General features: G+C 43.0%; 1 protein-coding gene across 5 annotated transcripts in view; it reads left to right on the forward strand.

Moving 5' to 3' along the window:
• The window catches only part of LOC106606466 (zinc finger protein 205), a 322,856-nt gene that overhangs the window by 192,624 nt on the left and 105,943 nt on the right, over positions 1 to 24,289 (forward strand). Inside the window, exons 1-6 of one of the 5 annotated variants that reach the window (XM_014209243.2) lie at positions 19,494 to 19,989; positions 20,064 to 20,179; positions 20,360 to 20,527; positions 22,538 to 22,696; positions 22,816 to 22,927; positions 23,161 to 23,282. The exons of 2 other annotated variants lie outside the window; for them this stretch is intronic. In XM_014209243.2, coding sequence (XP_014064718.2) covers positions 19,725 to 19,989; positions 20,064 to 20,179; positions 20,360 to 20,527; positions 22,538 to 22,696; positions 22,816 to 22,927; positions 23,161 to 23,282 — 942 coding nt within the window. In that variant the 5' untranslated portion in view covers positions 19,494 to 19,724. Of the gene's footprint in view, positions 1 to 19,493; positions 19,990 to 20,063; positions 20,180 to 20,359; positions 20,528 to 22,537; positions 22,697 to 22,815; positions 22,928 to 23,160; positions 23,283 to 24,289 lie in introns of those variants that run through there. 2 more of the 5 variants (XM_045723116.1, XM_045723120.1) reach the window with 2 other exon arrangements.

Genomic DNA, 24,289 nt, shown 5'->3' on the forward strand with positions numbered 1-24,289 from the left:
CTGAGAGGAGTGGTGTGAGTAGTAGATCTGTACCCGTACAGAAGGATAAACCAACAAGTGATATATGTTTCAGTAATATGTTAGTTTTTTTTGGCGTTTATAGCAATGATTATCAACTGTACTGCAGGGATGGAATGTAAGTCTCAGAAAATTGAGGTTGTGGTGGCAGCTGCAGAGAGGTAGTTGTGTGTGCGAGATTTGACATCAGAAGAGTTACAGGGTGTGTTAAGTGGTGGTGTCCCATCCTTTCATTTTTCTATTGTGTTATTGACTGTACGTTTGTTTATCCCATGTGTAACTCAGTGTTGTTGTTTTTGTCGAACTGTTTAAGTGAGTTGCAAAGTATAAGTGAATTGTACTCCAGTCTAGTAGGTGGCGGAAATGCAACATTTATTGGATGCCAACCGCCGTTAAACCTCGAAGAAGAAGCCCACATCGGTTTCCGGTTCACGGAGGACATACTTTCTTTTCTCCCTCAAATGCGGAAAGGCCCATGAATAGGAGGTTTGATGTGTAACGTAATAAGCAGTACCGTATTTCAAAGAACAGCGCGCATAGAATTTTTATTTATCCGCCAACCAATAACAGCTGTGTAAACAATGACCAATAATAATTTCCACGTTAGCATTTTTGTTGATATTTAGACTTTTATTAACATCCTGGAACTCAAAACTGCACAACATCACTCCATGTAGAATTTAAATCGCGTTGGAGTCCGAATTTACTTGATAGATGTTATCTAGGTAACGTTAGCTAACTGTATGGATTTTCACACTCAAATAGCCTCCATCATGGAACTGCTAGCGAATGCAGCCATGGCAGAGATCTGTAAATTCGTAGACGACGACTATGCAGTGTTTGGAAATAACTCAAAGCCAGAAAGAAAACGGGATTATGGAGGAAATTACAGATACTGGAACTAGTGGCACGAGAGCGCGTCCTCGCCAGTCGTCCCAGTAGTGTCAAGATCTTCGACCTCTACAGAGGAATGGCAAGAGGTACATTTTTCAGAAGGCCGTTGCTGTGGGTCATATCTAGAAGGCATGTCATACCGCTAATGTCAAAAGTTGCGTCGGTGAGAACTTTGGGATTTTAGCTAATACTTTTCCTAACCTTAACCTAATTATAATAACCTGCTACATTAAGTATCCAAAGCTGCTTAAAGTCCGCTAACCTGATACGAAAAGTGACTTCTGACATTAGCTGCATACTACCTCGTCAAAACGTGTGGAGAGATGATCAACCCAGAGTTATAGATGAGGGGAGTGGAACCTCAACCCAGCATGTTATCGTGATAGAGGTTGGTGTCATAGTGTAACATAGAAAATTACTGTACATCAAATGTGGCTCGTTTATTTCAGAAAGGCTACCCTCAGCTATTCATTTTCTTACATGTTCATCCTTATTTATGTGCTTGTGAGACTTCCCAGCAACATTGTTATCCAATTCAAATCATGTACAGATAATAACCTCTCGTGTCAGGCTGCAGGTCCCGGGGTCAAGCAGGAGAGGACTGAAGGTGAGGACCTAAGACACAACAGAGACATCCAGACTAGAGCAGTGGCTGGAGTGATGCCCCCTGTAGCCATGGAGGACCTCCCCACCGTCACCAGGACCCAACGCAACATCAGTGACGTCAGTGGAACGGCGAACACCGTCCTCAAGTCAGAGACAGACACCAAAACTTTAACTGTAACACAAAGGCTCTTACACACAGGATCTGACAACAGATCAGACCCAGAGAGACTGGGGCTGGGGCCACTGGGCAGTCCTCTTGCTCCTGCGTCTGAGTATTTACCTGTATTTCACCAGAGCCAGAGGACAGTTAATTCCCGTGGGGATGGTGATGGTAACGCGTTAGACACTGGTGGTGATGATCCGTCTTGTTCTTACGTTACAGAGATGGACCCTGGCAACATATCCTTGGGTTTAGAGACACAGACTGATCTGTCTAGAGGGGACTGGAACCTGTACAGTAGTAGGTTATACTCTGAAGGGTGCCTAGATAGGAAAGGGCAGGGAAAGCGGAAGGCGACATTCCTCCTACATGGAATGCAGAGATTTCTTAGATTACAGGGAAAGTTTAGAGACAAATCCAAATATTCACAACCCACTCCCCTTTCCACATGTTCAGGGGTTGCGACCCAGTTTCCTCATCGATGGGGCCTTCCGATTCAAACATTCCTTTTCGATCAGGTATTGAACTCAAAGGGCCAAATCGCGGGGATGTAACAAAGGCTTCAGCTGCCCCCAGAAAGTGGAGATCCACCAGAGGGTGGATTCTCCCGACAGCACCAGCTGAACATGCACCTGAAGGTCCGCAGGGGAGAGAAGCCATTCGCCTGCACACACTGCAGGAAGAGGTTCTCAGAGAGGAGCTACCTAAGGACACACCAGCAGAAAACAATCCCACTCTAGAACATAGAATGAAACCATTCCACTCGATAGATTCTGATGTTTAGATCAAACCCTGCATTAAAGACAAAGATGAATTGTGATTGTTGTCAGCAGAAAACATCCACAGATGCATTTGGAATTACAAGAGTAAAAGATTTCAGTGTTCAATATTCCTGTGTAAAATATTGCATGCAGACACTGTGTGATATATAAGACATACAGTGCCTTCAGAAAGTATTCACAACCCTTGACTTTTTCCACATTTTGTTGTGTTACAGCCTGAATTTAAAATTGATTAAAAAGATTGCTTTTCACTGGCCTACACGCAATACCTCATAATGTCAAAGTGGAATTATGTTTTTAGACATTTTTACAAATAATAAGTAAATGAAAAGCTGAAATGTCTTGAGTCAAGTATTCAACCCCTTTGTTATGGCAAGCCTAAATACTTTTGTGAGGAAAAATGTGCTTAACAAGTCACATAAGTTGCATGGACTCACTCTGTGTACAATAATAGTGTTTAACATGATTTTTGAATGACTATCTTATCTCTGTACGCCACACATATAATTATCTGTAAGGTCCCTCAGATTGAGCAGTGAATTTCAAACACAGATTCAACCATTAAGACCAGGGAGGTTTTTCAATGCCTTGCAAAGAAGGGCACCTATTGGTAAAAAAAGAAGACATTGGATATCCCTTTGAGCATGGTGAAGTTATTAATTACACTTTGGATGGTGTATCAATACAAATAGACAGGCGTCCTTCCTTACTCAGTTGCTGGAGAGGAAGGAAACTGCTCAGGGATTTCACTATGAGGCCAACGGGGACTTTAAAACAGAGTTTAATAGCTGTGATAGGAGAAAATTGAGGATGGATCAACAACATTGTAGTTACTCCACAATACTAATCTAATTGACAGAGTGAAAATAAGGAAGACTGTACAGAATAAAAAATATTAAACAATATGCATCCTGTTTGCAACACGGCCCGCTGCCAAAACCTGTGGGCTCTCCTTCACTGCAGCCAACATGAGTAAAACATTTAAACGTGTTAACCCTCGCAAGGCTGCAGGCCCAGACGGCATCCCCAGGTGCTTCCTCAAAGCAAGCGCAGACCAGCTGGCTGGTGTGTTTACGGACATATTCAATCAATCCTTATCCCAGTCTGCTGTTCCCACATGCTTCAAGAGGGCCACCATTGTTCCTGTTCCCAAGAAAGCTAAGGTAACTGAGTTAAATGACTACCGCCCCGTAGCACTCACTTCCGTCATCATGAAGTGCTTTGAGAGACTAGTCAAGGACCATATCACCTCCACCCTACCTGACACCCTAGACCCACTCCAATTTGCTTACTGCCCAAATAGGTCCACAGACGACGCAATCACACTGCACACTGCCCTAACCCATCTGGACAAGAGGAATACCTATGTAAGAATGCTGTTCATCGACTACAGCTCAGCATTTAACACCATAGTACCCTCCAAATTTGTCATTAAGCTCGAGACCCTGGGTCTCGACCACACCCTGTGCAACTGGGTCCTGGACTTCCTGACAGGCCACCCCCAGGTAGTGAGGGTAGGTAACATCTCCACCCCGCTGATCCTCAACACTGGGGCCCCACAAGGGTGCGTTCTCAGCCCTCTCCTGTACTCCCTGTTCACCCATGACTGCGTGGCCATGCACGCCTCCAACTCAATCATCAAGTTTGCAGACGACACTACAGTGGTAGGCTTGATTACCAACAATGACGAGACGGCCTACAGGGAGGAGGTGAGGGCCCACGGAGTGTGGTGTCAGGAAAATAACCTCACACTCAATGTCAACAAAACAAAAGAGATGATCGTGGACTTCAGGAAACAGCAGAGGGAGCAGACCCCATCCACATCGACGGGACAGTAGTGGAGAAGGTGGAAAGTTTTAAGTTCCTCGGCGTACACATCACAGACAAACTCAAATGGTCCACCCACACAGACAGCGTGGTGAAGAAGGCGCAGCAGCGCCTCTTCCACCTCAGGTGGCTGAAGAAATTTGGCTTGTCACCAAAAACACTCACAAACCTTTACAGATGCACAATCGAGAGCATCCTGTCGGGCTGTATCACCGCCTGGTACGGCAACTGCTCCGCCCATAACAGTAAGGCTCTCCAGAGGGTAGTGAGGTCTGCACAACGCTTCACCGGGGGAAAACTACCTGCCCTCCAGGACACTTACACCACCCGATGTCACAGGAATGCCAAAAAGATCATCAAGGACAACAACCACCCGAGCCACTGCCTGTTCACCCCGCTATCATCCAGAAGGTGAGGTCAGTACAGGTGCATCAAAGCTGGGACCGAGAGACTGAAAAACAGCTTCTATCTCAAGGCCATCAGACTGTTAAACAGCCATCACTAACATTGAGTGGCTGCTGCCAACATACTGACTCAACTCTAGCCACTTTAATAATGGAAAAATTGAGGCAATAAATGTATCACTAGCCACTTTAAACAATGCCACTTTATATAATGTTTACATACCCTACATTACTCATCTCATATGTATATACTGTACACTATACCATCTACTGCATCTTGCCTATGCCGTTCGGCCATCACTCATTCATATATTTTTATGTACATATTCTTATTCATTCCTTTACACTTGTGTGTATAATTGTTAGGTAAGATTACTTGTTAGATATTACTGCATGGTCGGAACTAGAAGCACAAGCATTTCGCTACACTCGCATTAACATCTGCTAACCATGTGTATGTGACAAATAAAATTCGATTTGATTTTAATAAGGCGCTGAAGTAATACTGCAAAACATTTTGCAAAGCAATTTACTTTTTGTCCTGAATACAAAATCATATGTTTGGGGAAAATACAATATATTACTGAGTACTGTACCATTCCAATTCCTCCCAAAGGTGTTCGATGGGGTTGAGGTCAGGGCTCTGTGCAGGCCAGTCAAGTTCTTCTACACTGATCTCGACAAACAATTTCTGTATGGACTTTGCTTTGTGCACAGGGGCGTTGTCATGCTGAAACAGGAAAGGGTCTTCCTCAAACTGTTGCCACAAAGTTGGAAGCACAGAATCGTCTAAAATGTCATTGTATTCTGTAGCGTTAAGATTTCACTTCACTGGAACTAGGGGGCCCCAGACCATTACTTCTCCTCCACCAAACTTTACAGTTGGCACTATGCATTGGGGCAGGTGGCAAGCTTTACACCTCTCCAGCCGACACTTGGCATTGCACATGGTGATCTTAGGCTTGTGTGCAGCTGTTCAGCCATGGAAACCCATTTCATGAAGCTCTCGACGAACAGTTATTGTGCTAACGTTGCTTCCAGAAGCAGTTTGGAACTCGGTAGTGAGTGTTGCAACCTACGACAGATCATCGGCTGTTCCGTTCTGTGAGCTTGTGTGGCCTATCACTTTGCGGCTGAGCTGTTGTTGCTCCTAGACGTTTCCACTTCACAATAACAGCACTTACAGTTGACCGGGGAAGCTCTAGCAGGGCGGAAATTTGACAAACTGACTTGTTGGAAAGGGTGCATCTTATGACGGTGCCACGTTGAAAGTCACTGATCTCTTCAGTAAGGCCAATCTACAGTGAATGTTTGTCTATGGAGATTCCATGGCTGTATGCTCAATTGTATACACCTGTCAGAAATGGGTTTAGCTGAAATAGCCAAATCCACTAATTTGAAGGGGTGTCCACATACTTTTGTGTATGTATATATATATATATATATATATATATAAGTGTATGTGCCCTAGCCTACCACACAATGGCGCTATGGATTTATTTTCACTGTTTGACACAGACATGCTCAGGAAAGTGATATCACAACTTCAGCCTTCTACCTGTCTTCTTGATCCTATCCCCACCACCTTCTTAAAACAGTTTTTAATTGCATATCTGAAGAAGTGCAAGCTATTGTTAATATTGTTAAACTTCTTGTACACAGGCACTTTTCCCACTGCACTAAAAACCGCTATGGTGAAACCCCTTATGAGGAAAAGTAAACTAGATTCTTTAGCTCTTAGAAACTTTCGGCCAATCTCTAACCTTGCATTCTTAAGCAAAATTCTGGAGAAAGTGGTGTTCAAACAGCTAAATCATTTATCTGTTTGAACAAATAATACAGTACCAACTGTATTTTTGAAAAATTACAATCTGGTTTTCGGGCCCACCACAGCACAGAGACCGCCTTAGTTAAAGTGGTAAATGATCTTAGAGCCAACACAGATGCCAAACAGCTCTCTGTTCTTGTACTCTTGGATTTAAGTGCTGTATTTGAGACTGTTGACAACGATGTCTTTCTGGACAGACTGGAGAGGTGGGTTGGCCTCTCCGGTCCAGTTCTAAATTGGTTTAGGAACTATTTAATCGGTCAAGAGTTTTTTTGTCACCCTTAGTGAACAATACATGTGGCATACCACAAGGTTCGATTTTGGGTCGGGTACTGTTCAGTTTATATATGTTATCAGAAAGCACAGCATGGATTTTCACTGCTACGCAGACGATACACAACTTTTAATTTCTGTGTCACCAGAGGATTTTTAGCTCCACAGACAAATGATTAGACTGTGTTAGTGATTTAAATACTTGGATGTCTCACAACTTCCTCCAGCTAAATCAAGACAAGACCGAGGTACTTATTGTTGGAGCTTAAGCACAGAGAGAACCTGGCCACACTTTTTAATTCAATAAAGATAAAACACCAGGTAAAAAACATAGGTGTTATTTTTGATTCGGAACTCAATTTTGAGTCACACATTAGGAATGTGACCAAAATAACTTTTCACCACGTGAGGAACATTGCCATGGTGGGGCTGTTTCTCTCTCAGGCTAATACAGAGAGACTCATATATGCTTTTATTATAAGCAGGCTTGACTACTGTAATGCTCTCCTGTCTGGTCTACCCAAGAAAGCCATTGGTCAACTGCAAAACATACAGAATGCTGCAGCATGGGTACTGACCAAGACCAGACGGAGAGCACACATTACACCGGTTTTAAGGTCTCTGCACTGGCTGCCTGTGAGTTTTCTAATTCATTTTAAGATTCTTCTCTAGGTTTTTAAATCAATCCATGATTGTGCACCCCAATACATGTCAGACATGCTTTTAAATTATGTACCCAGTAAGCAGGGTTGGGTAGGTTACTTTCTAAATGTAATCCGTTACAGTTACTAGTTATATGTAACGTAACTTTTGGATTACCTAAACTCAGTAACGTAATCTGATTACATTCAGTTACTTTTAGATTACTTTCCCCTTAAGAGGCATTAGAATACGGCAAAAATGTATGTTACCAATTGAACCACATCTATTGCAGGATAAATCAATGTTAAAGTTTACATAGCTGGCCATATATTGATGTTAAATTTTACTTTATGGGTTGGTTATGTTGGCTTCTTCTAACTCATCGCTTTCTACTACATATAATAATACGATTAAATGTGGTTTTTAATTCAGTAAAGATATATGCACCTGCTCTGTGATAGTTCCCAGAGGTCCGTTTAACTCAAAGTAGAGCAACATCCAGAAGAACAAGGAACACACCAGGCAGGTCCTCGGAGATACTAAGTTGTGGAGAAGTTTAAGAACGGATTTGGATGCAGAAAAGATTTCCCGAGCTTTTAAACATCCCAAGGAGCACTGTGCAAGCGATAATATTGAAATGGGAGGAGTATCAGACCACTGCAAATCTACGAAGACCCGGCCGTCCCTGTAAACTTTCAGCTCATACAAGGAGAAGACTGATCAGAGATGCAGCCAAGAGGCCCATGATCACTCTGGATGAACTGCAGAGATCTACAGCTGAGGTGGGAGACTCTGTCCATAGGACAACAATCAGTCGTATACTGCACAAATCTGGCCTTTATGGAAGAGTGGCAAGAAGAAAGGCCTTCCTTAAAGATATCCATAAAAATTGTCGTTTAAAGTTTGCCACTAGCCACCTGGGAGACACACCAAACATGTGGAAGAAGGTGCTCTGGTCAGATGAAACCAAAATCGAACTTTTTGGCAACAATGCAAAACGTTATGTTTGGCGTAAAAGCAACACAGCTCATCACCCTGAACACACCATCCCCACTGTCAAACATGGTGGTGGCAGCATCATGGTTTGGGCCTGCTTTTCTTCAGCAGGGGCAGGGAAGATGGTTAAAATTGATGGGAAGATGGATGGAGCCAAATACAGGACCATTCTGGAAGAAAACCTGATGGAGTCTGCAAAAGACCTGAGACTGGGACGGAGATTTGTCTTCCAACAAGACAATGATCCAAAACATAAAGCAAAATCTACAATGGAATGGTTCACAAATAAACATATCCAGGTGTTAGAATGGCCAAGTCAAAGTCCAGACCCGAATCCAATCGAGAATCTGTGGAAAGAACTGAAAACTGCTGTTCACAAACGCTCTCCATCCAACCTCACTGAGCTCGAGCTGTTTTGCAAGGAGGAATGGGCAAAAATTTCAGTCTCTCGATGTGAAAAACTGATAGAGACATACCCCAAGCGACTTACAGCTGTAATCGCAGCAAAAGGTGGCACTACAAAGTATTAACTTAAGGGGGCTGAATAATTTTGCACGCCCAATTTTTCAGTTTTTTATTTGTTAAAAAAGTTTGAAATATCCAATAAATTTCCTTCCACTTCATGATTGTGTCCCACTTGTTGTTGATTCTTCACAAAAAATTACAGTTTTATATCTTTATGTTTTGAAGCCTGAAATGTGTCAAAAGGTCGAAAAGTTCAAGGGGGCCGAATACTTTCGCAAGGCACTGTATATAAATCCAAAAATGGATGTAACAATTACACATTGTCCCTTTTAAGTCTATCAAAAGTGTGCGAGTTTGAACGTGTCCATTAGGCCTATGGATTAAAAAAATGTATCAGCATGAATTAAAAGCCCCACTTTTATTCCATAGGCTGGGATCGCTGGCTGTCCACTGGTTTCAAAAACAAGGATTGATAGGCAGCGTAAACTTCTTGAATTCAACCATTATTGGATTCAAATACACATTTAGATTTGTGAACAGCCGTCCACAACAACCACAATCCGTAAGGCACAAATAGCTAAATGAGAGAGCAGCAGTGTGATTCACATCAATGAGCGATGTAGATATCAATAATAAGTGATATACGTATCGCCGTAGACTACACCACTGCTGTCATCCTTACCTCCAAGCTTTTATTCAAGTTGGATAATCTTTGGATGCCAACAGCAGTTGTACCATTGGAAGACATAGCTTGGACTGTTGCCAACAAAAGTCTATTCCTCTTTTCCCGCGACCCATCAAACACATTTGGTGTGTCATCATAGTGGTCTCTGACTTCTGGTCAGACTCACTCAGGTGGAACAAACTTAAACTTGTGCCTTTTTTCAATGCTGATTTGAATGTCTTTGAGAACAGAGTAGTGTCAAAGATTTTTTTTCTCGCAAACCTCCTTTCTGAATTTAAAAGTAATCCTCGAAGTAATCAGCTAGTTTTTCAAAAGTATCTGTCAAATCAAAGTAGCAGAGAGAACAGTCTATGACTTTGGTGGCTGGAGTCTTTGACCATTTTTAAGGCCTTCCTCTGACACCGCCTGGTATAGAGGTCCTGGATGGCAGGAAGTTTGGACCCAGTGATGTACTGGGCCGTTCGCACTACCCTCTGTAGTGCCTTGCGTTCGGAGGCCGAGCAGTTGCCATACCAGGCAGTGATGCAACACGTCAGGATGCTCTCGATGGTGCAGCTGTAGAACCTTTTGAGGACCCATGCCAAATCCTTTTAGTTCATCAAGTTCATCCAGATTTTTATGGTGCATTTAAAACGTGTTTATGTTCAATAGAATGAAAAGTCAAATTTTGTTTCAGACTTGATTGAGACTCTCTTTAGTATACATCACATCTGATCTCACCCTATTCTTCATACACCCGACAGAGCTTTATAACCATTATACACTTACTAAATATACCTATACATACCCACACACTAACAAACACCTACTGTAAACATCAAAACAGTTTAGTCAGGTTTGTCTGATGATGACATAGCTGACTCATATTTACCCACAACATCATATTCATGTCCACCATGATGGGTTTAACAACAATGAAGTCATTCTGTAAATACAGTACAGAACTCAAATGTAGTGGGGATGGATAAACACTCCATGTTGAAAGTGTGTTTATTATCTTTGTGTATGTACCTGAGGGAGTGTATGTATGTGCAATCTGTATCACCTCTCTCTTCCAGGAGGAGGAGGGTCCAGAGATGCTGCTGGTGAAGGAGCAGGGGTGTGAGGAGGGTCTGGGGAACCCTGAGGGGAATATGGTCATGGATAATAAGCAAACTACAGCTCCTGAACCCACAGAGGAACCAGCTGAGCAGCACAGGACCACACAGAGTCTCACTGAGGTGAGCCCACTGTGAACTACTGTCTGAATGGTATTAGGTCAGGGTCTGTATCCACAAACCCTCTCAGAATAGGAGTGATGATCTAGGATCAGTTTTACCTTTTAAATCATAATGAATAAGATTATTTGGAAAGATCCAAGATCAGCACTTCTACTCTGAGACTCTTTGTAGATACGGGCCCATGTCTTGATACATTTTGTCTTAAGTGTTTAACCATGCCTTTGAATGATCAAACCATTAAAGAGGGTCAAGTAATCAATTTAACTAACATGTATACATTGTATCAAATCAATTAACATGTTTGCATTGTACTCAAAGCAATCCCTTAGCCAATCATAGCTCCATAGCAGGGTGTTCATATCAGATTTCTTGATCCAACATCCTCTCACTCTCTATCTCAGTCAGTAGACATGGAGGATGGAAAGCCTGATCTGCTGCTGGTCAAAGAAGAGACAATAGAAGACGGACCAGAGAGCATTGATCTGCTGAGTGGACTAAAGACGAGGGAGCAAGGTAAGGGAGAAATACATATAGCCTACATACAGTAATAGATCTTCAATGGGAATAGTGATGCACCTGGCTATAGTTTTCTTTCATTCAAAAAAGGAAGTCAATACAATTTATGTGTAAAATACAAAAACACAATGTATAAACTTGACAAAAAAGAAAACAAATCAGTATATAGAGTTTTCTGGCATGTTTATAATGTCTATTTTATAACCTCTTTCTGCAGGTGGTTGGCTGGAGGCTAACAGAGGAGACTGGGTGGACATCTTGGATTCCCAGATCCAGACCGGTGCAGGGGACAACATCACTGGGCAGGCCAGGACCAGAGGTGACATAGTGGAGGTCAATGGATGGGACAGCGTCTTCAACTCTGGACTGGGGGACAATGTCAACCACAACGAGAAACAGACAGTGGAACACAAAATAACATCCGGATTTAGTCTCTTTGACGACAGATTGGCTGTGTCCACGATGAAGTGTAGATTTGGTCTGCGGGGATGAGGAGTTGTCCATATGCGGCAGAAGAGATAGACACAGACTCGGCTAGCGATGCTCCGTCCTGATCCTATAGTTGTGATTCAGAGAGACTGATGGCACCTCAGGTTAACCCCCTAACAGGTGCTGCCTTCAGCCTGCCTTCTATAGGATCTATCAACTGGAACATGGACCCTGAGACAACACAGACACTCCCTGGCCTTCATCCTCCTCACACTCTCCTAATGTTAAACCAGACCTCAGACAATGCCAGTACACCAACACTAAATGTCTACACAAGCCCATTGACAAATGACAGTAGTAGAGATGCTATCAGCAGATCTGGTGGCAAAGAGAAGCACTTCCCGTGTTCATTCTGTGGGTAAGCCTTCAGTTTCCCCAAACAGGTGGAGATCCACCAGAGGATGCACATGGGGGAGAAATCTTCCGGCTGCCATCTTTGCCGGGTGAGTTTCTCCCAGTTTTCCAACCTGAAGAGGCACCAGAGGGTCCACACAGAGGAGAAACCCAAAAGCTGCCCCCAAGGTCACATGCGCTTCACCCAAGCTAGAAGCCTAAAGAGGCACCTTAAGGTCCAAACGGGAGAAAGGCTGTTCGCCTGTACGCACTGCAGGAAGAGGTTTTCAGAGAGGAGCTACCTCAGGATACACCAGCAGAAAAACCATTCCACTCTAAAAAATAGAAACAATTCCACTTGATATATTTTTACATTTAGATCAAACCCTGCATTTAAGACAATGATTAATGTTCATTGTTGTCAGCAGAAAAGATCCACAGATGCATTTGGAATAACGAGGTTAACAGATTTCAGTGTTGAATATTCCTGGGTAGAATATTGCATCCTGACATTGTGTGATACATTGTATAATACTGTATGATATACTGTATAACCCAAAAGTTTGGGGTCACTTAGAAATGTCCTTGTTTTTAAAAGAAAAGCACATTTTTTGTCCATTAAAATATCATAACATTCATCAGAAATACAGTGTAGACATTGTTAATGTTGTAAATGACTTGTAGCTGGAAACTGCTGTTTTTTAATGGAATATTATCTACATAGGCGTACAGAGGCCCATTATCAGCAACCATCACTCCTGTGTTCCAATGGCACGTTGTGTTAGCTAATACAAGTTTATCATTTTAAAAGGCTAATTGCTCATTAGAAAACCCTTTTGCAATTATGTTAGTACAGCTGAAAACGGTTGTGCTGATTAAAGAAGCAATAAAACTGTCCGTCTTTAGACTAGTTGAGTATCTGGAGCATCAGCATTTGTGGGTTTGATTACAGGCTCAAAATGGCCAGAAACAAATAACTTTCTTCTGAAACTCGTCAGTCTATTCATGTTCTGAGAAATGAAGGCTATTCCATGCGAGAAATTTCCAAGAAACTGAAGATCTCGTACAACGCTGTGTACTACTCCCTTCACAGAACAGTGCAATCTGTCTCTAACCAGAATAGAAAAAGGAGTGGGAGGCCCCAGTGTACAACTGAGCAAGAGAACAAGTACATTAGTGTCTAGTTTGAGAAACAGACGCCTCACAAGTCCTCAACTGACAGCTTCATTAAATAGTACCCGCAAAACACCAGTCTACACGTCAACAGTGAAGAAATGACTCCGGGATGCTGGCCTTCTAGGCAGAGTTGCAAAGAAAAAGCCATATCTCAGACTGGCCAATAAAAATAAAAAATTAAGATGGGCAAAAGAATACAGCCACTGGACAGAGGAAGATTGGAAAAAAAAAGTGTTATGGACAGACAAATCTAAATTTGAGGCGTTCGGATCACAAAGAAGAACATTCGTGAGGTGCAGAAAAACTTAAAAGATGCTGGATGAGTGCTTGACGCCATCTGTCAAGCATGGTGGAGGCAATGTGATGGTCTGGAGGTGCTTTGGTGGTGGTAAAGTGGGAGATAGCCTTCCTTCTTGAAGAAGGAAGGCTACCAATCCATTTTGCAACGCTAAGTGACCCCAAACGTTTGAACGGTAGTGTATAAGCCCAAATGTTTGTTACATATTGTGTTTGTACTGTGTAAGCTAGAATGTTCACAAATTCCTATTCCATTACTTCCATGGAACGACTTTATTTTTTTCACAAACTTTTAATGAGAAAATTAATGCAGTTCATCAAGTTCATGCCGATTTGTTGTTGAGACGTGTATGTGTGGTTTTCATAGGGTGTATTTGACAGTTGTTTATTTTTAATAAACACAAAATGGGACTTTTCATTCTAAGACTTTCATTGTGACTCTTCAGTATTCATCACATCTGATCTCACCCTACTCTGCGTACACCAATACAACCTACAAAGGGCCCGATTCACAAGCGGCTCCAGGCATTATACCAAAAGCGGACATTGCCATTGGCTGCACGGAGTTGCTGTCACGTCCTGACCATAGTAAGATGTGATTTTCTATGGTAGAGTAGGTCAGGGCGTGACAGGGGGTGTTTTGTGTTTTTCTATGTTTTCTATTTCTATGTTTAAGTTCTAGTTTTTCTATTTCTATGTTGGGGTTGTTTGGGTTGATCTCCAATTGGAGGCAGCTGGTCCTCATTACCTCTGATTGGAGATCATATTTAAGTAAGGGTTTTTCTTCCTGGGTTTTTGTGGGAAGTTGCATTCTGTTTAGTCTTTGTACCTGACAGAACTGTAAGTTGATCGGTTCCTTTTGTCATTAGTGTTTTGAGTTAATAAATATCATCATGAGCACTTCGTGACAATGATCAGGAGCAGCTGGTCACCGATTTTTGACAGCGCCAACGCAATTCCACAGCCAAAACAGATGTGCAGGTGTCTGCTATAGCCGGTTAATGATGGATCGTATTGAATCCAAGTCTTAATATACTTACACATGCCCACACACTAACAAACACCAACTGTACATGTCAAAATAGTTTAGTCAGGTTTGTCTGTTGATGACTTTTGACTTCATAGCTGACTTATTTACCCACATCAAATTTACGTCCACCATGATGGGTTTAACAACAATGAAGTCGTTCTGTAACTACAGTACAGGACTCAAACGTAGTGGGGATGGATAAACACTTCGGGGCCAAACATTAGAAAAAGTAGAAGTTCAAGGTTAAGTTTAAGCATCAGCCAATTAAAATCATTGATGTAGTGGCACGTGATCAAAAGCTACATGTTAGCTGTTCCCATTGCATAACCTTGCACATTTAGCCCTATGATAACCTCACCAGGTGGCCTTTACTATTGCCTGAAACAAATTCCGTATCAGCCAATTCAAATCATCGACATAGTTGGACGTGTTCCTACACTTGTTCATGGTAACGTCCTTAAGAGAATTAAGAGAAGTACAACAGCACATACTGATAATCAATGCAACTACATCAAGTGTATTTAACTGACTGGTCAAATTGCTCTCTGTGTAGAGTGCCTAGCTCCATGTAGTTGTCACAGATCGTGACAAGGGTTCGAATCTCACGTTTTTCTCACCCCCTTTGAAATGTAGAATTAAATGTATTGTGTGTTGAAGGGACGTAGCCAACAGCATGAAAATTAAAATTAAGAATGAATTTAATAAGGAGCTACATCTTTCGAACAGCCTTGTAGACTAAAAAACTGTAAAAATGCTTCACTAGTGAAGAGTGACAAACTTTGTCCCTTTAGGTTGATACTGGTGTTTTATAGTCAGTTAACTAAAGTGCCTTAATTTATGTTTTCTTGACATGTAGTAGTGAAGATGTGTGTAATGTTGAACCTTTTCCAAAGTATTCTAAAATAAATGTTATCAAAGCGAGGGTACCAGATTTACAGAAAAGGTCAAGTGTTACCATAGTGAGAAAAGTTATTGGACCTGTCACATGTGTCGCAATGAAAGTATTGAACTTCAAAGTTGAGTGTAAGACCATTTTGTTAAAATTAAATACAAAATTGACTCTGTGCTGACTGACTTGGTTATTTTTGTATCATTGCAGGGACTGAGTTTCCCTTATCTCAGTCGAACCAAAACATACTTAATTCTTGAATCAATACATATGGAACAATTTTATAATAACCTCCAATGGCTCCATATTGTTTACAGTGTTAGAGATGGACTTGACTGAGGTTAATATTCTATAATAAAATGTCATGTTTCTGTGTTTACAGCAAAGAGTTTCTTATTTAAAACGTTATGCTTTTCTGTTCAATTTGTGTTTATAGTCTGCAGTCCATGAGGATCTACTGATATCCGGTGTTGCTGATGGAAGAGACTTGACCTCTGAGGTGGCTGGTCACAAACCCTGGCCCCGGATCAGAACCCTGGATCAGGAGCCGTCGAGCTTCCTTCTCAAGTCGGAACCAGGAAGGAAAGAGACTCCACCACCACACAGAACACAACCAGTGGACTGGTGGACTGAACAACCTCAGTCCTGGTGGTCATCAGAGAGACAGTGGCTCCAGTCAGGGATCCAGTCTGCAGTCCAGACCCTTCTCTTCACAGTCTCAGTGCAGGGATGAAGCAGGGCCTGGGGCTGGTAGAGATAGACCCTCCTGTTCCTATGATACAAACACCACAGTATCCATGATGAACAGAGCAGGTCACCATGCGCTTCAGCCTTCACAGAGAGTGGTGGGAGACCCCCTGGTGGTAGTCTATCAGGAAGCCTGTCTTCTCCTTCAGGATCTTGTTTAATGCCTAGTGAATGGGTTCATAAAGGTCTGGGTCTAGACTTCCTCAGTTACCTCATGGTTACCCCACCAATACAGACAGGGTCAGGATGGGTGTTCACCACAAGAGGTGCCTAACTTGCTCTCTAAACAGATTCTCTCCCACTGGATCTCCCTGGCATAGCGCAGCAAGGGTTAACTACTGTAGCGCTGTAGGCCCCAACTCCACCAGGGTTCTGGCAGCGTCTTGGATGTTGTTTAAAGGGTTGACTGTAGGAGATATTTGTGCTGTGGCGAGTTGGGCATCACCACACACTTTTGTGAGATTTTATCGCTTGAATGTCACCGCTCCCAGTTTAGCCCACAGCGTGCTTACTGCGGGGACAGGGGACTGAAAGTTGACTGACTGAAAGGGAAGGTAACATTATGACTATAACTACTGTTCCCTGAAGGAGGGAAACGAGGTACGACACCCGTTTGGCCCCGCACCGCCCGTTACTGGGCTCGTTGAAGAGCAGTATTAAATTGAAGGAATGGATCAAGCCTCACACTTTTCACCTGTGGAAGGCGGGGCTTCCAGCGAGGTGTGGATTTCTTTTGCCTTCATTGGATTTTAGATCCTTCAACCATAGTATGTTATACCTCATTTCCCTCCTTCAGGGAACAGTAGTTATAAAGTTACGTTAAGAGTACAGTTGAAGTCGGAAATTTACATACACTTAGGTTGGAGTCATTAAAACTTGTTTTTCAACCACTCCACAAATTTCTTGTTAACAAGCTATAGTTTTGGCAAATCTACTTAGTGCATGACAAGTAATTTTTCCAACAATTGTTTACAGGCAGATTATTTCACTTATAATTCGCTGTATCACAATTCCAGTGGGTCAGAAGTTTACATACACCAAGTTGACCGTGCCTTTAAACAGCTTGGAAAATTCTTTAGAAGCTTTATAATAAAATGGCTTTAGAAGCTTCTGACATCATTTGAGTCAATTGGAGGTGTACCTGTGGATGTATTTCAAGGCCTACCTTCAAACTCAGTGTCTCTTTGATTGACATCATGGGAAAATCAAAAAAGACCTCAGAAAAAAAATGTAGACCTCCACAAGTCTGGGTCATCCTTGGGAGCAATTTCCAAATGTCTGAAGGTACCACGTTCAACTGTACAAACAATAGTACGCCAGTATAAACACCATGGGACTACGCAGCCGTCATACCGCTCAGAAAGGAGACACGTTCTGTCTCCTAGAGATGAAAGTGCAAATCAATCCCAGAACAACAGCAAAGGACCTTGTGAAGATGCTGGAGGAAACAGGTACAAAAGTATCTATATTCACAGTCAAACGAGTACTATATCGACATACAGTTGAAGTCGGAAGTTTACATACACCTTAGCCAAATACATTTAAATTCAGTTTTTCACAATTTATGACATTTAATCCTAGCAAAAATTCCCTGTCTTAGGTCAGTTAGGAACACCACTTTATTTTAAGAATGTGAAATGTCTTTATAATAGAAGAGAGAATGATTTATTTCAGCTTTTATTTCTTTCATCACATTCCCAGTGGGTCAGAAGTTTACATACACTCAATTAGTATTTGGTAGCATCGCCTTTAAATTGTTTAACTTGGGTCAAATGTTTCAGGTAGCCTTCCACAAGCTTCCCACAATAAGTTGGGTGAATTTTGGCCGATTCCTCCTGACAGAGCTGGTGTAACTGAGTGAGGTTTGTAGGCCTCCTTGCTCACACACACTTTTTCAGTTCTGCCCACAAATTTTCTTTAGGATTGAGGTCAGGGTTTGTGATAGCCACTCCAATACCTTGATTTTGTTGTCCTTAAGCCATTTTGCCACAACTTTGGAAGTAAGCTTGGGGTCATTGTCCATTTGGAAGACCCATTTGCAACCAAGCTTTAACTTCCTGATTGATGTCTTGAGATTTATCCACATAATTTTCTTACCTCATGATGCCATCTATTTTGTGAAGTGCACCAGTCTCTCCTGCAGCAAAGCACCCCTACAACATGATGCTGCCACCCCCATGCTTCACAGTTGGGATGGTGTTCTTTGGCTTGCAAGCCTCCCACTTTTTCCTCTTAACATAACGATGATCATTATGGTCAAACAGTTCTATTTTTGTTTCATCAGACCAGAGGACATTTCTCCAAAAAGTACGATCTTTGTTCTCATGTGCAGTTGCAAACCGTAGTCTGGCTTTTTTTACGGCGGTTTTGGAGCAGTGGCTTCTTCCTAAAACAGATCATTTTTACTAGGATTAAATGTCAGGAATATGAATAACTGAGTTTAAATGTATTTTGCTAAGGTGTATGTTAACTTCCGACTTCAACTGGATATGCTATTCTGTTAGGTCCTATTTTCCAAACCTGCTACGGTGCTTTAGGTGCCAAGAATTCGGACATGTTGCAGCATTGTGTAGAAAAGAGATCCCACGCCGTGAGAAATTTTCAGGAGGGCATAGTTAGGGGAAGTGTAAAGTTGGGATAGAGAAAGCACTGTGTCAACTGTGCCGCTGGGGATCAGAAAAGCCATGTGAGAGAAAGACAGGTTGAGATTACCACAGTTCGAGTGGGGCAGAAAGTTTCCTACGCTGAGGCAGTAAAGCAAATAGAGGATAGCCCAAGGGTGAGTGATTTGACTGGGAGCCCCCCAGTGAGTAGGCCTGAAGAGAAAGATCCAGAGAGGATGAGCTTTATTAAGGTAGGATTTATTGGCTTTATTGCTATGGTTATTAATTGTATTGCACTGATGGAGCATAAATCCCAGAAAATAGATGTGGTAGTGGCAGCAGCAGAGACATTTATGGGTGTAAGATTTTAGTGCAGAAGATCTACAGGGGGGTTCAAGAGTATAGGTTCCATCCTCCCAGGCTGTTCTCCTGGAGTAGGATCTGGTAGGGCTAAAGTCGTAGGATAGGGGTGGTTGGTTTTTGGGTTATAGTGGTGTATATGTGTAGGGTTAGATGGTGGTGAGATTTACTTTTTTACTTTGCTTGAACTATTTTTTTGTGACAAAATGTGCAATTCACACTCCGACCTGTGAAAGGCAGCAATGCGCAACACAGCGTCTAGTCTGCCGGAAAATCACACAAAGACGTGACCAAGAAGAATTTCCAAGTTAGCGTTTTTATTGTTGTTATCGAAACCTTTATTAACACTCTTGAACTCAAAATATGACTAATTTAACTGCACAGCGTCACATATTTACCTTACGTAGTGTTTAATTTGCGTTGGAGACAGGACTTGGTTGATACATGTTATCTAGGTAACGCTAGCTGCTAACGTTAGCTAAAAATGGCTAACTGTATTGTTTTTCACACTCAAATAGCCTCCATTATGGAGGTTCTAGCGAATGCAGCTGTGGCAGAGATTTGTAAACTCGTAGACGACGACTATGCAGTGTTTCGTTTGGAAATAACTCAAAGCCAGAAAGAAAACAGGGCATTGCGGAGGAAACTACTGGAACTGAAGGTGGCACGGGAACGCGCAGAGAGGACAATGCGAGAGCGCGTCCTCGCCAGTCGTCCCAGTAGTGTCAGATACAGAGCACTGGCAAGAGGTACTTTACATTTAGCAGAAAGCCGAGACTTGAGCATTTACAGTATCTAACCACCACTTTTTCCCCACTCTCAGGTGAAGGCCACAGGAGTTTTGTGAAGCCAGCGGGACACAATACATCTAGAGATGACCAACCAATCACTGTTGATGAGGGGAGTGGAACCTCAACCCAGCACTGTATTGTGATAGAGGTTAGTGTTGCATAAAGAATGACAGTTACTTTGTAAATCAAATGTCCCTGTTTATTTCAGTAAGGCTCCCCTCAGTTATTCACGTGCTTACATGTACAGTACATCCTCATTTACCTGCCATAGGGGAGCTTGTGAGACTTCTCTGCGAAGTACTGGTAATTACCTCTCTTCTTGTGTCAGTCTGCAGAGGCTTCAGAACCAGGGATCAAGCAGGAGAGGTCTGAAGGAGAGGAAGACCCACGGCACAGCAGAAACATCCAGACTGGAGCGGCCGGAGCACCCCCTATAGCCACGGAGAACCTCACCACCACCCGAGCGCAGCCCAGGACCCGATGCAGCATCACGGAGGTCAGTGGAACGCCGAACGCCGTCCTCAAGTCAGAGACAGACACCAAGATCTTAACTGTACACACAGGATCTGACCACAGATCAGACCCAGAGAGACTAGGGCTGGGGAGTCTGGGCTGTCGTCCTGCTCCCAGCTCAGAGTATTTACCGGTATTTCACCAGAGGACGGTTCATTCCCGTGGTGATGGTGACGCGTTCGACACTGGAGGTGATGATCCGTCTTGTTCTTACGCTACAGAGATGGAACCAGGCAACATATCCTTGGGTTTAGAGACACAGATTGATCTGTCTAGAGGGGACTGGAACCGGTACAATAGTAGTGTATACTCTGAAGGGTGCCTAGATAAGAAAGGGGAGGTTATAGTGGTAGATGAGGTGAAAGTGGAGGGTGACGTTCCTCCCACATGGAATGCAGATCGTCACCTTGGAGACAGACACTCACAGGGCAGAGATTTCTTAGATTACAGGGAAAGCTTAGAGTCAAATCCAAATGTCGCCACCCACTCCCTTTCACACACGTTCAGGGATTGTGTTCCAGAGTCCATGTCGATGGGGCATTCCGATTCACACGGCCTCGTCCTTTTCGATCAGGTATTGCACTCAAACGACAGGGCTAGAGCTCAGGGAGGGGGAGCAACATCAGTCAATAGTAAAGAGAAACGGTTCCTCTGCATGTTCTGTAACAAAGGCTTCAGCTGCCCCCAGAAGGTGGAGATCCACCAGAGAGTCCACACAGGGGAGAAACCATTCAGCTGCCCCCAGTGTCACATGTGCTTCGCCCAGGCCTGCAGCCTGAAGAGGCACCAGAGGGTCCACACAGGGGAGAAACCCTACAGCTGCCCCCAGTGTGAGAAGAGGTTCTCTCGCCAGCACCAGCTGAAGACGCACCTGAAGGTCCACACGGGAGAAAGGCCATTTGCCTGTACGCACTGCGGGAAGAGGTTCTCAGAGAGAAGATGCCTAAGGATACACCAGCAGAAAAACCATTCCACTCTATAACATAGAAAGTAACCATTCCACTCGATGGCTTCTGATGTTTAGATTTAACCCTGTAGTAAAGGTAGACTCAGCGAGATGATGCAAGCACAAAGTAGAAACAGCAGTAATGGGTCAATTTCCGCAACAACTAAGACCGTTGAAGCGAGAGGCTAAACTTCTCTGCGGTTTTGTTCCCGCAGCTGTGCGCAGGTACTCTTTGTGACCAGGTGAGACCAAAGTCTTGCATCGCACTCATCGCAATATCTGCGGTGCTGCTCCTGGAAACCTCATGATGCTGAGTCTTCCTTTAAAGACAAAGGTTAATTTTCATTGTTGTCAGCAGAGATCCACAGATGCATTTGGAATAACGAGAGTAACATATTTCAGTGTTGAATATTCCTGGGTAGAATATTGCTTGCAGACATTGTGTGATATATAAGCCTAAAAAGTCTATTATATATTGTGTTTGTACTGTGTAGGCTATATGATGTTAGGAAATGCCTATTTCATTACTTCCATTCAACTACTATTTTTTTCCCAAGACACTTTTAATGAGAAAATGAATGCATAATTTTAGTTAAGACGTATGTGTGGTTTTCATATGATGTATTTAAAACTTGTTTAATAAACACAAAATGGGACTTTTCATTCTAAGACTTTCATTTTGACTCTCTTTAGTTTACATAACATCTGATCTCACTGTATTCTGCATAAAAACGACAGCACTTTATAACCAATATACACTTGCTAAATATACCTACACATACCCACACACTAACAAACACTTACTGTACACGTCAAAATAGTTTAGTCAGGTTTGTCTGACTCTATAGCTAACTCATATTTACCCACAATATCATATTCATGTCCACCATGATAGGTTTAACAATAATGAAGTCCTTCTGTAACTACAGTATAGGACTCAAACGTAGTGGGGATGGTTAAACACTCCATGTTGAAAGTGTGTTTATCTGTGTGTACGTACCTGAGGGAGTGTATGTCTGTGTAATCTGTATCGCCTGTCTCTTCCAGGAGGAGGGTCCAGAGTTGCTGCTGGTGAAGGAGGAGGGGTGTGAGGAGGGTCTGGGGAACCCTGAGGGGAATATGGTCATGGAGGTCAACCAGATTACACCTCCTGAACCCACAGAGGAACCAGCTGAGCAGCACAGGACCACACACAGTCTCCCTGAGGTACGGATAAAGGCCAGGTCGTGATTAATCACTCATTGTCCAATCAGAAGATGCTCCATAGCAGGGTTCTCATATCAGATTTCTTGATACAACATCCTCTCACTCTGTATCTCTTACAGTCAGTAGACATGGAGGATGGGAAGCCTGATCTGCTGATAGTCAAAGAGGAGACAATAGAAGATGGACCAGAGAGCATTGATCTGCTGAGTGGACTAAAGATGGGGGAGCAAGGTAAGGGTGAAATACATATAGCCTACATACAGTAATATTGGAATAGTGATGCGCCTGGCTATTGTTTTTTTCCTAATTTTCCTTATTCCTGAACTGAAATCAGTAGAACTTATGTTTACATACAAAAACAGACATTATAATGTATAAACTTGACCAGGTAATTTACAAAAAAACTCCATTTGTAGAATTCTTTGCCATGTTTTTAAAGTCTATTTTCTAACCTCTTCTTGCAGGTGGTTGGCTGGAGGCTGATAGTGGAGACTGGGCGGCCATCTTGGATTACCAGACCGATGCAGCCAAGGGCCCAGGGGACGACATCACAGAGCAGGCCAGGACCAGAGGCGACATAGTGGAGGTCAGTGGATGGGACAGCGTCTTCAACTCTAGGCTGAGGAACAACATTGTTAACCACAACCAGAAACAGACAGTCAAACACAAAACAACAACTGAACTCCATAACAACAGACTGGATGAGACCAGGGCGAGACATAGATTTGGTCCACGGGGACGGGGAGGTGTGCATATGCGGCAGGAGAGAACAGACAGACTCGGCTAGCGATGCTCTTTCCTGCTCCTATAATTATGATTCAGAGAGACTGATTGCACCTCAGGTTACCCCCCTAACAGGTGCTGCCTTCAGCCTGCCTTCTATAGGATCTATCAACTGGAACATGGACCCTGTGACAACACAGACACTCCCTGGCCTTCATGCTCCTCACACTCTCCTAATGTTAAACCAGACCTCAGACAAGCTACACAAGCCCATTGACAAATTACAGTAGTAGTGATGCTATCAGCAGATGTATTGGCAAAGAGAAGCGTGTGTTCATTCTGTGGGAAAGCCTTCAGTTTCCCCAAACAGGTGGAGATCCACCAGAGGATACACACGGGAGAGACATTGTTGGGGTGCCACCGGTCCTGGGCCAGTTTCTCAGACACATCCAACCTGAAGAGGCACCAGAGAGTCTAGACAGGGGAGAAATCCTACAGCTGCCCCCAGTGTGAGAAGAGGCTCTCCCACCAGCACCAGCTGAAGGTCCACACAGAAGAGAGGCTGTTCGCCTGTACACACTGTGGGAAGAGGTTCTCAGAGAGTAGCTACCTCAGGATACACCAGCAGAAAATGCACACAGACCCCCTATAATGTAATGTAGCACTAGTTAGTTAGTTAAAGTTAATTCTGTTGGTTTAGGATGTAGTAGGGAACTGGATGAGGTGAACTGAGGAAAGAATGTGTGTGATGAGACAGAGTAGATGATATGGTGATGGTGTCTGTAAAAATGCTTCACTGATGAAGAGTGACAACCTTGTTCTGTTTGATACTGTGGTTTATAGTGAAATAATGATCGTGTCTTATTAAAT

This window comes from Salmo salar, chromosome ssa08 (genome assembly GCF_905237065.1).
Source record: "Salmo salar chromosome ssa08, Ssal_v3.1, whole genome shotgun sequence".
Classification (NCBI taxonomy): Eukaryota; Metazoa; Chordata; class Actinopteri; order Salmoniformes; family Salmonidae; genus Salmo; species Salmo salar.